Genomic DNA, 12,500 nt, shown 5'->3' with positions numbered 1-12,500 from the left:
TTTCAAAGGTGCCCCCCCCTCCTTGAATGGGAAGTTCAGTCCTAGGCCAAGGTGAGGAGGGCATCTCAGTGCAGAACTAGGCCAAGACCCCAAGACCTCCCCTCCCCACACACACACACACCTCAGAGGGAGGTGCCAAGAGGGCAGCCCAGGTGGGGGTGGGTGGGGGCAAAGGTGAGCAAGGCATCTCAGTGCAGACCTAGACCAAGACACCCCCCCCCCCCCACGCACACACACCTCAGAGGGAGGTGCCAAGGGGCACCCCAGTGGTCAAGGGAGCGGGGCACATGGTTACCTCCTGGATGGCTATCTGTTGGGGGTGCTTTGAATGCCATTTTCACACAAGGGGGTAGGGGTGGGGGAAGAGGTGAGCAAGGCATCTCAGTGCAGCCCTTGGTCAAGAACCCCCCCCCCCCCCGCCACACACACACACACCTGAGAGAAGCACCCCAGTGGTCAAGGGAGCAGGGCACACAGGCTCCTTCTGGATGGCCATCAGTGGTCAAGGGAGCTTTGAATGAACCCCCATCTGTTGGGGGTGCTTTGAATGCCATTTTCACACGTGGGGGTAGGGGTGGGTTGGGGCCAAGGTGAGCAGGGCATCTCGGTGCAGACCTAGGCCAAGACCCCCCCCCCCCACACCTGAGAGAAGCACCCCAGTGGTCAAGGGAGCAGGGCACACGGGCTCCCACTGGATGGCCATCTGTTGGGGGTGCCTTGAATGCCATTTTCAAAGGTGAGGAGGGCATCTCAGGGCAGCCCTAGGCCAAGACCCCAAGATACCCCCCCCCCACACACACACGCTTCAGAGGGAGGTGCAGAGGGACACCCCAGTGGTCAAGGGAGCGGGGCACATGGGCTCCTCCTGGATGGCCATCTATTGGGGATGCTTTGAATGCCATTTTCAAAGGTGCCCCCCCTCCTTGAATGGGAAGTTCAGTCCTAGGCCAAGCCTCAAAGGGAGATGCAGAGGTCACTCTCTCCTCCTGAGGGGCAGTAAGGGGGTGCAGGCCCACCCCGGTGGTGGTCAAGGGGCAAAGCAGGAGGGACGCAAGCCTAGTTCGGACTGGGTCAGCCGGCAGTGGGAGGCCTCTTCCAGAGACCCCGGTCTAACTCTGGGGAGAACATGGGCAGGGCAAGGCAAGGGGGCTCAAGGCCAGGCCCTCAACGCTCCTCTTCCTCCCTCCCTGCTTGCATTATTGATAATGTTGTGTATTTTATGGTTTATGTTTTTAGTTGCTTGTATTGTTGTGATTATTGCTTGTATTGTGTTTGGGCTCGGCCTCATGTAAGCCGCACCGAGTCCCTTGGGGAGAACAAATAGCGCGGTACAAATAAAGTGTTGTTGTTGTTGTTATTATTATTATTATTATTATTGTTGTTGTTGTTGTGTTTGGGCTCGGCCTCATGTAAGCCTCACCGAGTCCCTTGGGGAGTACAAATAGCGGGGTACAAATAAAGTGTTGTTGTTGTTGTTATTATTATTATTATTATTGTTGTTGTTGTTGTGTTTGGGCTCGGCCTCATGTAAGCCTCACCGAGTCCCTTGGGGAGATGGTAGTAGCAGGGTACAAATAAAGTGGTATTATATTATTATTATTATTGCAGGGGATAGCGGGAAGGTGACCACGGTGGTGGCCACGCCGGGCCAAGGGCCAGACCGCCCGCAGGAGGTCTCCTACTCGGACATCAAGGTCATCGGCAACGGCTCCTTCGGGGTGGTGTACCAGGCCCGCCTGGCCGACTCGGGGGAGCTGGTGGCCATCAAGAAGGTGCTGCAGGACAAGCGCTTCAAGGTGATGCCCCGCCCGGCCTGCCCTCCCCTGCCCTGCCCTCCTCCTCGGGTTGCGCCCCTCACCTTGGTCTCTCTCCTCTGCAGAACCGGGAGCTGCAGATCATGCGGAAGCTGGACCACTGCAACATTGTGCGCCTGCGGTATTTCTTCTACTCCAGTGGGGAAAAGGTGAGGCAGCGGGAGTGTGTGTGTAGGTGTAAAACAGCCTCCTGGAAGCCCCTCACCTGCCTGGGGTCTTCTCCCTGCTTCAACAGCCTTCTTGAAGGCCATTAGGTTAAGAGATGGACACCAAGACACGAGAAAAAACCCAAGATGATGGCAACCAGACGGGGAGATGCAGAGGTCACTCTGCACCCCAACTTCCCAAGGCAGCCCTGTGTGTTTCTGGGCTAAGTGGGACCTAAATCCTTCTCGTCCTTTGGTCCTGATGGAACTTTGCAGCTATGTTGCTGAACCAGCTATGTTGCTGGTTCTTCATTTATTTTGCCCCCCCCCTCCCCTCCCCTCCCCAAAATCTGATTGGGAACAGCTTCTTGTGAACACGCACTCCTTTGTTGACAGGCATCCCATTAGGACTCTCAGGCACCCTTTTCCTTGTCCTGTGTAGTCTGTCTGTCCAGAAAATACCATGCCAGGCCGTTGGGATTGGGCACCGGCCTGCTTAAACTAGTGAGAATAGGGAGGCAGCTCGCCAGGTGACTCCGTTCTGCAGGTGATGGATCCATGGATCTGGTGCCCATGGTTTGACATACCCATGCTTCAAAAAATATCTCCCCCAGAGAATTGTTTGTAGTTCTCTCTAGGTAGTTCTCTCTAGGTAGTTCTCTCTAGGTTATTGTCTATGTCAGTGGTTCTCAACCTGGGGTCCCCAGATTTTTTTGGCCTACAACTCCCAGAAATCCCAGCCGGTTGACCAGCTGTTAGGATTTCTGGGAGTTGAAGGCCAAAAACATCTGGGGACCCCAGGTTGAGAACCACTGGTCTATGTGTTTTTAATTGCTTGTATTGTTGTGATTATTGCTTGTATTGTTGTGTTTGGGCTCGGCCTCATGTAAGCCGCACCGAGTCCCTTGGGGAGATGATAGCGGGGTACAAATAAAGTGTTGTTGTTGTTATTATTATTATTATTATTCCCCAGTGTGCTCCTGTGTTAAGCTTCTGGCCCACGAATAGTCAGATTATAGGGTTTGCTATAATCTGTGGCTTTGGGTCGCCACAGGGCGGTGGTCTGTCCTGAGCAGGGGCTTCCCTTTGCTGGCCTCCATGCTGGTGTTCCAGCCACAGCTTGTTTTGAGGGCATTCTTAGTCCTCAGTTGTGGGTCACGTTCTTCTCTCTGGAGCTGAGTCCACTGTCACGCGGTGTGGTCGTAGTTGAATGTCTTCCTCCTGGAGTATTCCGTCCTTGGGGCTGACAACACAACCCTGGGTCTTTCCGTGGCCAGGACTTCCACTGTGTCTTCCACGGCAAACAGATATCTCCTGTTGAAATGGAAGGCTGCATGTTTGCGTCTTGAAAGCATATAATTTTTGTCTTGATCTTGAAATGGAAGCTGTGCTCCTCACTAATCTGTGCACGCTCTTCCGTGTTCCCGTGTTGTTAGCTGTCGCTGTTGGTGTCCGATGGGGGTTGGTCCGTAGGTCCCATCATAATCCCCCTCTTCCCCACATTCTGTTGCAGAAGGACGAGGTTTACCTCAATTTAGTCCTGGACTTTGTGCCGGAGACCGTCTACCGTGTGGCCCGGCACTTCACCAAAGCCAAGCAGACCATCCCTGTCATCTACGTGAAGGTACCTGTCCCTTCGTCGTCCGTTGTGTCTCTTTCTGCTTGAGGGATTTCTCCGGTTCCTTCGTGGTCACCTTTCCAGGAAGGATTTATTTTATTTTATTTGTTGTGTCAGGAGTAACCAGACATTTGTATTACATTTTTAACAAAACAAACAAACAGACAAAACACAAAGTTTGCAAGTTTGGTAGTTGATTAGATGTCCTTTGACCAGTATCTGGCCACTTGGATTGCCTCTGGTGTTGCCGCAAGAAGGTCCTCCCTTGTGCCTGTGGCAGGGCTCAGGTTGCATTGCAGCACGTGGTCAGTGGTTTGCTCTTCTCCCCACTCACATGCCGTGGATTTCACTTTGTGGCCCCATTTCTTAAGATTGGCTCTGCATCTCGTGGTGCCAGAACGCAGTCTGTTCAGCGCCTTCCACGTCGCCACGTCCTGTTCCAGGAGGGAGAAAAGTTGGGAATCACTGGCAGGTTGCAGTTCTAACAGCTTGCAATGCCTCTTTGGATTTGATCATTTTACTGAGTGCCTACCTTGACAGGCTTCCCATTTTACTCAAGTGTAAATGCTCACAGCTTTAATCCTAGAGCTTGTAACTATATTGAACTCCATGGCTTTGCCTTGACGTGCCATTGGGGGGCTTAGAGTGTTGTTTTGTGATGTGTGCTTCCCTAGCATTTAATTTTGTTGTACAATGACAATGTTCTTCTATTCTACCAAAATGCTCACAGTGGCAAATGTACGGCGACTACTAAAAGAAGGGCCACGCAGTCCAGAGAATATCAATATTCCAAATACATATCTAAAACGACTGCAGTAAAAAGAGCCTTTCAAATATATAGCCACCTGGTGTGGACAGGAGCCACCACGTGAACGCCCGTCTCCCTCTCATTCCTCAGGTGTACATGTACCAGCTTTTCCGCAGCCTCGCTTACATCCATTCTCAAGGTGTCTGTCACCGGGACATCAAGCCCCAGAACCTCCTGGTGGACCCCGATACGGCCGTACTGAAGCTTTGTGACTTCGGCAGGTGAGGGGGAGCAGGAGGGTGGTGGTGGCGAGGGGGGGGGGGCGCTTTGTGCATTGAAGGCTTTGTGGAGCAGGGAGTTAGGGCCTTTTGCACCCATCTGTCCATCTGGGTTGCAGTCCTGCTTGGCCACTCCTCTGCCGTCTGGACAGCAGGGCTTCTGCCATGGCCCAGGCTCCGGGTGCCCTTCTGTTCTAGACCTGCACAGCCTGGCCCTCCCCAGCAACAAGGCGGTCAGTGATTGGAGGAAGGAGGCCAGGGGTGTTTAGCTCAGGAAAGGAAGGCCGAGGGGTCTTGCGGGGCTTTGGACCCTGGTCCTTCTGGGCTGAGTGATGGAGAGCCCTCTTATTTATTTATTTATTTATTTATTTACAACATTTCTATGCTGCCCTTCTCACCCAGAAGGGGACTCAGAGCAGCTTACGAGACATGTATATATACAATATATTATATTATTAGCATAGTACAATATCAGTATTATATATTACTAGGAGGGCGACTAAAATGATCAAGGGTCTGGAGAACCAGCCCTATGAGGAGCGGCTTAAGGAGCTGGGCATGTTTAGCCTAAATAAGAGAAGGATGAGAGGAGACATGATGATAGCCATGTATAAATATGTGAGAGGAAGCCACAGGGAGGAGGAGGAGGGAGCAAGCTTGTTTTTGGTTTCCCTGGAGACTAGGACGCAAGGGAACAATGGCTTCAAACTACAAGAGAGGAGATTCCATCTGAACATGAAGAAGAACTTCCTGACTGTGAGAGCCATTCAACAGTGGAACTCTCTGCCCCGGATTGTGGTGGAGGCTCCTTCTTTGGAGGCTTTTAAACAGAGGCAGGATGGCCATCTGTTGGGGGTGCTTTGAATGCAATATTCCTGCTTCTTGGCAGAATGGGGTTGGACTGGGTGATGGCCCAGGAGGTCTCTTCCAATTCTATGATTCCATGATTCTATGACTGTGAGAGCCGTTCAGCAGTGGAACTCTCTGCCCCGGAGGGAGTGTAGTACAGGCTCCTTCTTTGGAGGCTAGAGGCTGGGTGGCCATCTGTCAGGGGTGATTTGAATGCAATATTCCTGCTTCTTGGCAGAATGAGGTTGGGCTGGATGAAGGCCCAGGAGATCTCCTTCAACTCTTTGATTCTAGGATTCTATATTGTACTACACCATTATATTGTAATATTATTAATAATATTACATGCAATATAAAGTCTATATTCTTCTGCCTTTCTCCTTCTCAGCGCAAAGCAGCTGGTGCGGGGAGAGCCCAACGTCTCCTACATCTGCTCTCGCTACTACCGGGCGCCCGAGCTCATCTTCGGAGCCACCGATTACACCTCCAACATCGGTGAGACCCCGGCCACCCCCTCCCTTCGGCCCTTTGCATGCAGGGCATATGCACGCACTCACACTCAGCCACAAGGAGCTGCCCCTCCTCTCCCCATGGAGTTTGACCTGTGGTCTTGGCCTGCTGCCCCCCCCCCCAAGAGATTCAACTGGTGCTGAAGGCCCCCCTTTTTTCTTCTTCTTTGTCCTCCCCTGCCTTGGCTAGATATCTGGTCGGCCGGCTGTGTCCTGGCAGAACTCCTCCTGGGCCAGCCCATATTTCCCGGCGACAGCGGTGTGGACCAGCTGGTGGAGATCATCAAGGTAATTGCAAGTGGGCTGCCTGGTTCACACTCCTGGTCTTTGTCGATGGGGAGTGGGGCTGGGCTGGGCCTGTCCCACCTCCCTTCCTGCCCCATGGAGAAAGCGGACTATAGAGATGAAGGGGCCTTGGGTGCCGTCGAGTCCATGCAGCGGCTGGCAGGAGAGGCTGGACCGGGAACAGCCAAGGCGCTCCTGAGCAAGTGCATTGATCCCCGAGAAGTTTGAATCTTGTCCCGTCCCCCTAATCTTCCAATGCACTTTTCCTTTCTTTTAAAAAAATATTTTTACTGTGCATTTTTGGTACATAAAAAGTGATGCAACAATAGGGTAGGGATAGGAAAGTGTAGGAAAAAAAGGGGGAGGAAAGCAGGGAGAGGGATATATCATTCTCTCACACGTACAGTGTTATTCAAACAAATAGCCAACACCTGTAGGGAAAAGGTCCACAAAGCTAAAGCAAAAAACGAGCTCAGACTTGCCAGGGACATTAAAAACAATAAAAAGGGCTTCTATTCTTATGTCAGTAGAAAAAGGAAAAACAAGGAGGCGATGGGGCCTCTTCGAGGAGAAGATGGGGCAATGCTGACAGGTGACAGGGAAAAGGCAGAACTACTTAATGCCTTCTTTGCCTCGGTCTTCTCACAAAAAGAGAGTCGTCTTCAACCTCAGCAAGATGGAGTGGATGAGGGATTGGAGGACATCCAACCCCAAATTGGGAAAGAAGTCGTCCAGGAATACCTGGCCGCTCTTAATGAGTTCAAGTCCCCTTTCAGGGCCAGATCAACTACACCCAAGAGTACTGAAGGAACTAGCGGAAGTCATTTCGGAACCATTGGCAACCATCTTTGAGAGTTCTTGGAGAACGGGAGAAGTTCCAGCAGATTGGAGGAGGGCCAATGTGGTCCCAATCTTCAAGAAGAGAAAAAAGGATGACCCAAACAACTACCGTCCGGTCAGCCTCACGTCGATACCGGGCAAGATTCTGGAAAAGATTGTTAAGGAAGCGGTCTGCAAACACTTAGAAACAAATGCAGTCATCGCTAATAGTCAACATGGATTTATCAAAAACAAGTCATGCCAGACTCACCTGATCTCTTTCTTCGATAGAGTTACAAGCTGGGTAGATGCGGGGAATGATGCCGTGGATGGAGCGTGTCTGGATTTCAGGAAGGCCTTCTTTGACAAGGTCCCCCATGACCTTCTGGAAAGGAAACTAGTCCAAGGTGGGAGAGGCAAAACTACGGTGAGGTGGATCTGGAATTGGTTAAGTGGACGAACACAGAGAGTGCTCACTAATGCTTCCTCTTCGTCTTGGAAAGAAGTGACAAGTGGAGTGCCACAAGCAGGGTTCCATCCTGGGCCCGGTCCTGTTCAACATCTTTATTAATGACTTAGATGAAGGGTTAAAAGGCAGGATCATCAAGTTTGCAGATGACACCAAATTGGGAGGGATAGCCAATAGTCCAGAGGACAGGAGCAGAATTCAAAACCATCTTGACAGATTAGAGAGATGGGCCAAAACTAACAAAATGAAGTTCAACAGTGACAAATGCAAGATACTCCACTTTGGCTGAAAAAATGAAATGCAAAGATACAGAATGGGGGACAAGGCCTGGCTCGAGAGCAGTACGTGTGAAAAAGATCTTGGAGTCCTCGTGGACAACAAGTTAAATATGAGCCAGGAATGGGATGTGGCAGCAAAAAAAGCCAATGGGATTTTGGCCTGCATCAATAGGAGCATAGTGTCTAGATCTAGGGAAGTAATGCTACCCCTCTATTCCGCTTTGGTTAGACCACACCTGGAATATTGTGTCCAATTCTGGGCACCACAATTCAAGAGAGATGTTGACAAGCTGGAAAGTGTCCAGAGGAGGGCGACTCAAAGGATCAAGGGTCTGGAGAACAAGCCCTATGAGGAGCGGCTTAGGGAACTGGGCATGTTTAGCCTGAAGAAGAGAAGGCTGAGAGGAGATATGATAGCCATGTATAAATATGTGAGAGGAAGCCACAGGGAGGAGGGAGCAAGCTTGTTTTCTGCTTCCTTGGAGACTAGGACGCGGAACAATGGCTTCAAACTCCAAGAGAGGAGATTCCATCTGAACATGAGGAAGAACTTCCTGACTGTGAGAGCCGTTCAGCAGTGGAACTCTCTGCCCCGGAGTGTGGTGGAGGCTCCTTCTTTGGAAGCTTTTAAGCAGAGGCTGGATGGCCATCTGTCAGGGGTGATTTGAATGCAATATTCCTGCTTCTTGGCAGAATGGGGTTGGACTGGATGGCCCATGAGGTCTCTTCCAACTCTTTGATTCTATGATTCTATGATTCTATTCACTCCACATTCACACGGGTGGTGGGATTTTCTCCCTCGGAAGAGGTACTTCCAGGTTGTACCAGGGTACGTGTCCTATTCTTTGTCTTGCGACTGGTTTCATTTCGTCTAGAAGAGTGAGGGAGGTCCAACATACCACCTGCCACACCCAGCACTTTTAACCTGTAGCCATCATTGGCCCGGCCCTGATTTTATTGTGTAATCGTGTAATGTTTTGTTGTGTTATTGCTTATGTTTTTAATTTGCTTGCATTGTTATTGTTTGTTGTTGTTATGTTGAGGCCTTGGCCTTTGTAAGCCGCATCAAGTCCTTTGGGAGATGCTAGCGGGGTACAAATAAAGTTTAATAAATAATAATAATAATAATAATAATAAAAAAGGTCCGGTTGAACTCTTAATTTTTCCTTGTTTGGTTTGATGGTGATTATCTTTGAGCTAGACATGTTTTGGATTATGATTCCTCATATTTATGATCTTGTATTGGTGTTGTTATTTATTTAATGTTTACCTTTTATATTTTATTTTTGTTAATGTTATTGTTTCTTGATGTTTAATTTTTTGGTTTTGATTGGTTAGTGTGTGTTCAGTTATTCTTTTTTCTCTTCATCTAGGAATCGGAGGAAGTTAGTCCAATTAGTGGTTTTAGTCCTATTACTGTGTTGGGATATTCTTTGCGTGAGAAGGTCCATATTCATAATGTCAAGGACTTTCAAAGTCCATTGCTCTATAGACGGGGTCTTGGGAGATTTCCACAGCTGTGTTGGGGTTCAGCCTGATCCTGATCTGTGTGAACCGGATTCTCTGATAGTTTTTCCAACTGAGCAAGCTCTCCCTGACCCTGACAGTGTGGAATCTGTTGTTGATGCTGAGGTCAGCGGTGAGGAAAGTGAAACTAAACAGCTGGAGGAAAATGTTTTGGAAGCTAGCCGTGATATCTCTCCACCTGGGTTTTTTAATGAGGACTGAAGAGAACAGATAGTTAGAGATAGAAATGTTTCCCAGTTTCTACGAAGGTCACATCGCTTACAGGAGAGACAGGCCCAGGCTTCAAAGTCAAGGGGCGTTTCAAAGAATATCTTCTTTGGTTTAAGAGGCCTCCTGCCGGGTGCCTCTTTAGATCAAGCAACGTTTGGGACTGTGGCTGTGCCTTGGCAGAATTCCTGTGTTCCATGGCCGGTAATCCCAGAGGCTTCTAGTTTTCAAGTTCATGGTTAGCGAGAGGCTAACAGGTTCCTGGTTCTTGTATTGTGGCTTTTGGAATTTTGCTCAAGCTCAGAGATTCTACTGACTGCTGTGTTTCTATTGTGGCTTTTTGACTTTGCATTTACCTTTCTTTTGTAACCAATTTTTCATCAATAAACAAGGATTGTTTTTCCTACCGTCCAGTGTGGTGGATTTAATCTTATGGTCTCGTTTCTTGATCTGGGATGCAACACGCTGGGCCAATTTAATTCTTGCTGCTGTTATTAGGTAGTAAAAGATCTTATTTGTATTTATGTCCATGTCAAAGTCCATTATACCCAATAGTAGGTATTCCGGTTTTAATTCGAAGTTCTATTTTTTTGTTGTTGTGAATTTGTCTCCAGTAAGATTTGACCTTTTTATATCTCCACCACATGTGGACGAAATCTCCTTTTTCTTTACCACATTTCCCGTTGCTCTTTCCTTTGCTGATCTTTGATAATGTGCTAGGGGTAAGGGGTGCCAGAGTAGGGGTGAGTGCATTGTCTGAACCCAGAGTTGTGCTGCCGGCCGGGTGCCACTTCCCTCCCTTTCCTTCCCTGCTGCAGGTGCTGGGCACGCCGACGCGAGAACAGATCCGAGAGATGAACCCCAACTACACAGAGTTCAAGTTCCCCCAGATCAAAGCACACCCCTGGATCAAGGTACCACGAAGGAGGGAGGCATGCCAGTGGGTCGGAGCTAGGAAAGGCCGTGGTCCGGTGACTGACCCCCTCCCCTCCCCTCCTTGCCGCAGGTGTTCAAGCCCCGCACGCCGCTGGAGGCCATTTCGCTGTGCAGCCGGCTGCTGGAGTACACGCCGGCCACGCGCCTCTCCCCACTGGAGGCCTGCGCCAACAGCTTCTTCGACGAGCTGCGAGAGCCTAACGCCCGGCTACCCAATGGCCGCGAGCTGCCCCCACTCTTCAACTTCAGCCCTGTGGGTGAGTGGGCAGCATCGGGACCCACGGGGTCAAGGAGAAGGGGCCACAGTGGTTGTCCTAAGGGAGCTGGAGGGGGGCTGGCTGTCCATTTAAAGCCCGGGGGGGGGGGGAGAGGGCATAGAATCCTAGAATCCTAGAGTTGGAAGAGACCTCCTGGGCCATCATCCAGTCCAACCCCTTTCTGCCAAGAAGCAGGAATATGGCATTCAAAGCCCCCCTGACAGATGGCCATCCAGCTTCTGCTTCAAAGCCTCCAAAGAAGGAGCCTCCACCACACTCCCTCCGGGGCAGAGAGTTCCTCTGCTGAACAGCCCTTCTCACAGCCAGGAAGTTATAGAATCCTAGAGTGGGAAGAGACCTCATGGGCCATCCAGTCCAACCCCATTCTGCCAAGAAGCAGGAATATTGCATTCAAATCACCCCTGACAGATGACCATCCAGCCTCTGCTTCAAAGCCTCCAAAGAAGGAGCCTCCACCACACTCCGGGGCAGAGAGTTCCACTGCTGAACGGCTCTCAGAGTCAGGAAGTTCTTCCTCATGTTCAGATGGAATCTCCTCTCTTGTAGTTTGAAGCCATTGTTCCCTTGCGTCCTAGTCTCCAGGGAAGCAGAAAGGAAGCTTGCTCCCTCCTCCTCCCTGTGGCTTCCTCTCACATATTTATACACGGCTCTCATCATATCTCCTCTCATCCTTCTCTTCTTCAGGCTAAACATGCTCAGCTCCTTAAGCCGCTCCTCATAGGGCTTGTTCTCCAGACCCTTGATCATTTTAGTCGCCCTCCTCTGGACACATTCCAGCTTAGAGTCAATATCTCTCTTGAATTGTGGTGCCCAGAATTGGACACAATATTCCAGGTGTGGTCTAACCAAAGCAGAATAGAGCATGGGGAGCATGACTTCCTTAGATCTAGACACTCTGCTCCTCTTGATGCAGGACAACATCCCATTGGCTTTTTTTGCCGCCACATCACATTCCTGGCTCATGTTGGTCAACTCGTGGTCAACTCGTGAGTGACTGTCCAGGGTCATCCAGGGGCCGCAAAGCGCAGAGAGTCCAGTGATCCCCAAAGGAGGAAGGCTACACATACGTGTCCTTCTCCAAGGTGTCTGAAACATCTCTGTGTGTGGACCATTGGAGCCACAGGATCTATCACAGGATTGTGGCACAGCTGGCTGAGTGTCAGTTGCATTAAGATCACTCTGACCAAAAGGTCATGAGTTCGAAGCCAGCCCAGGTTGGAGTGGGTTTCCAACCAATTGTGTGTAGCCTGTTGTCGACCTTTGCAACCCGAAAGACAGTTGGATCTGTCAAGTAGGAAAATTAGGTGCCACCTTAAAGTGTGGGGAGGCTAAATTAACTAATTTATGAGGCCATAAAGAAGACTCCAGCAAAGCATTCCAGCGGGGAAGCATGCGGGGAATGCGGAAGTGCTTCATCAGTGTCGCAGATGGACGAGGAAAGCGGCCAGAAAAAGTTAAATAGTCTCTGTGTATGTCTGTATATGTTTGTATGTCAAAAATTGGCATTGAATGTTTGCCATCTATGTGTACACTGTAATCCGCCCCGAGTCCCCTGCGGGGTGAGAAGGGTGGAATATAAATATTGTAAATAAATAAATAAATATCTCTACCTCTGTGTTCCCCTTGCAGAGCTGTCCATTCAGCCGGGCCTGAATTCCAACCTCATTCCGCCACACATCCGGTCTCAGACCACTTCGGTGGGAACAGCAACGAGTTCGACAACCGCACACAGTGAGTGC

At 50.1% G+C, this 12,500-nt stretch overlaps 1 protein-coding gene across 2 annotated transcripts in view; it reads left to right on the top strand.

Moving 5' to 3' along the window:
- Positions 1 to 12,500, top strand: part of LOC132780487 (glycogen synthase kinase-3 alpha-like) — an 18,685-nt gene that overhangs the window by 1,762 nt on the left and 4,423 nt on the right. For both annotated transcript variants that reach the window (XM_067461651.1, XM_067461650.1), the window contains exons 2-10: positions 1,609 to 1,796; positions 1,880 to 1,963; positions 3,474 to 3,584; positions 4,477 to 4,607; positions 5,842 to 5,948; positions 6,153 to 6,250; positions 10,366 to 10,461; positions 10,554 to 10,740; positions 12,391 to 12,492. In XM_067461651.1, coding sequence (XP_067317752.1) covers positions 1,609 to 1,796; positions 1,880 to 1,963; positions 3,474 to 3,584; positions 4,477 to 4,607; positions 5,842 to 5,948; positions 6,153 to 6,250; positions 10,366 to 10,461; positions 10,554 to 10,740; positions 12,391 to 12,492 — 1,104 coding nt within the window. The remainder of the gene's footprint in view (positions 1 to 1,608; positions 1,797 to 1,879; positions 1,964 to 3,473; positions 3,585 to 4,476; positions 4,608 to 5,841; positions 5,949 to 6,152; positions 6,251 to 10,365; positions 10,462 to 10,553; positions 10,741 to 12,390; positions 12,493 to 12,500) is intronic.

This window comes from Anolis sagrei, chromosome Y, assembly GCF_037176765.1.
Source record: "Anolis sagrei isolate rAnoSag1 chromosome Y, rAnoSag1.mat, whole genome shotgun sequence".
Lineage (NCBI taxonomy): Eukaryota > Metazoa > Chordata > Lepidosauria > Squamata > Dactyloidae > Anolis > Anolis sagrei.
This window is presented reverse-complemented; position numbering and strand designations above follow the sequence as displayed.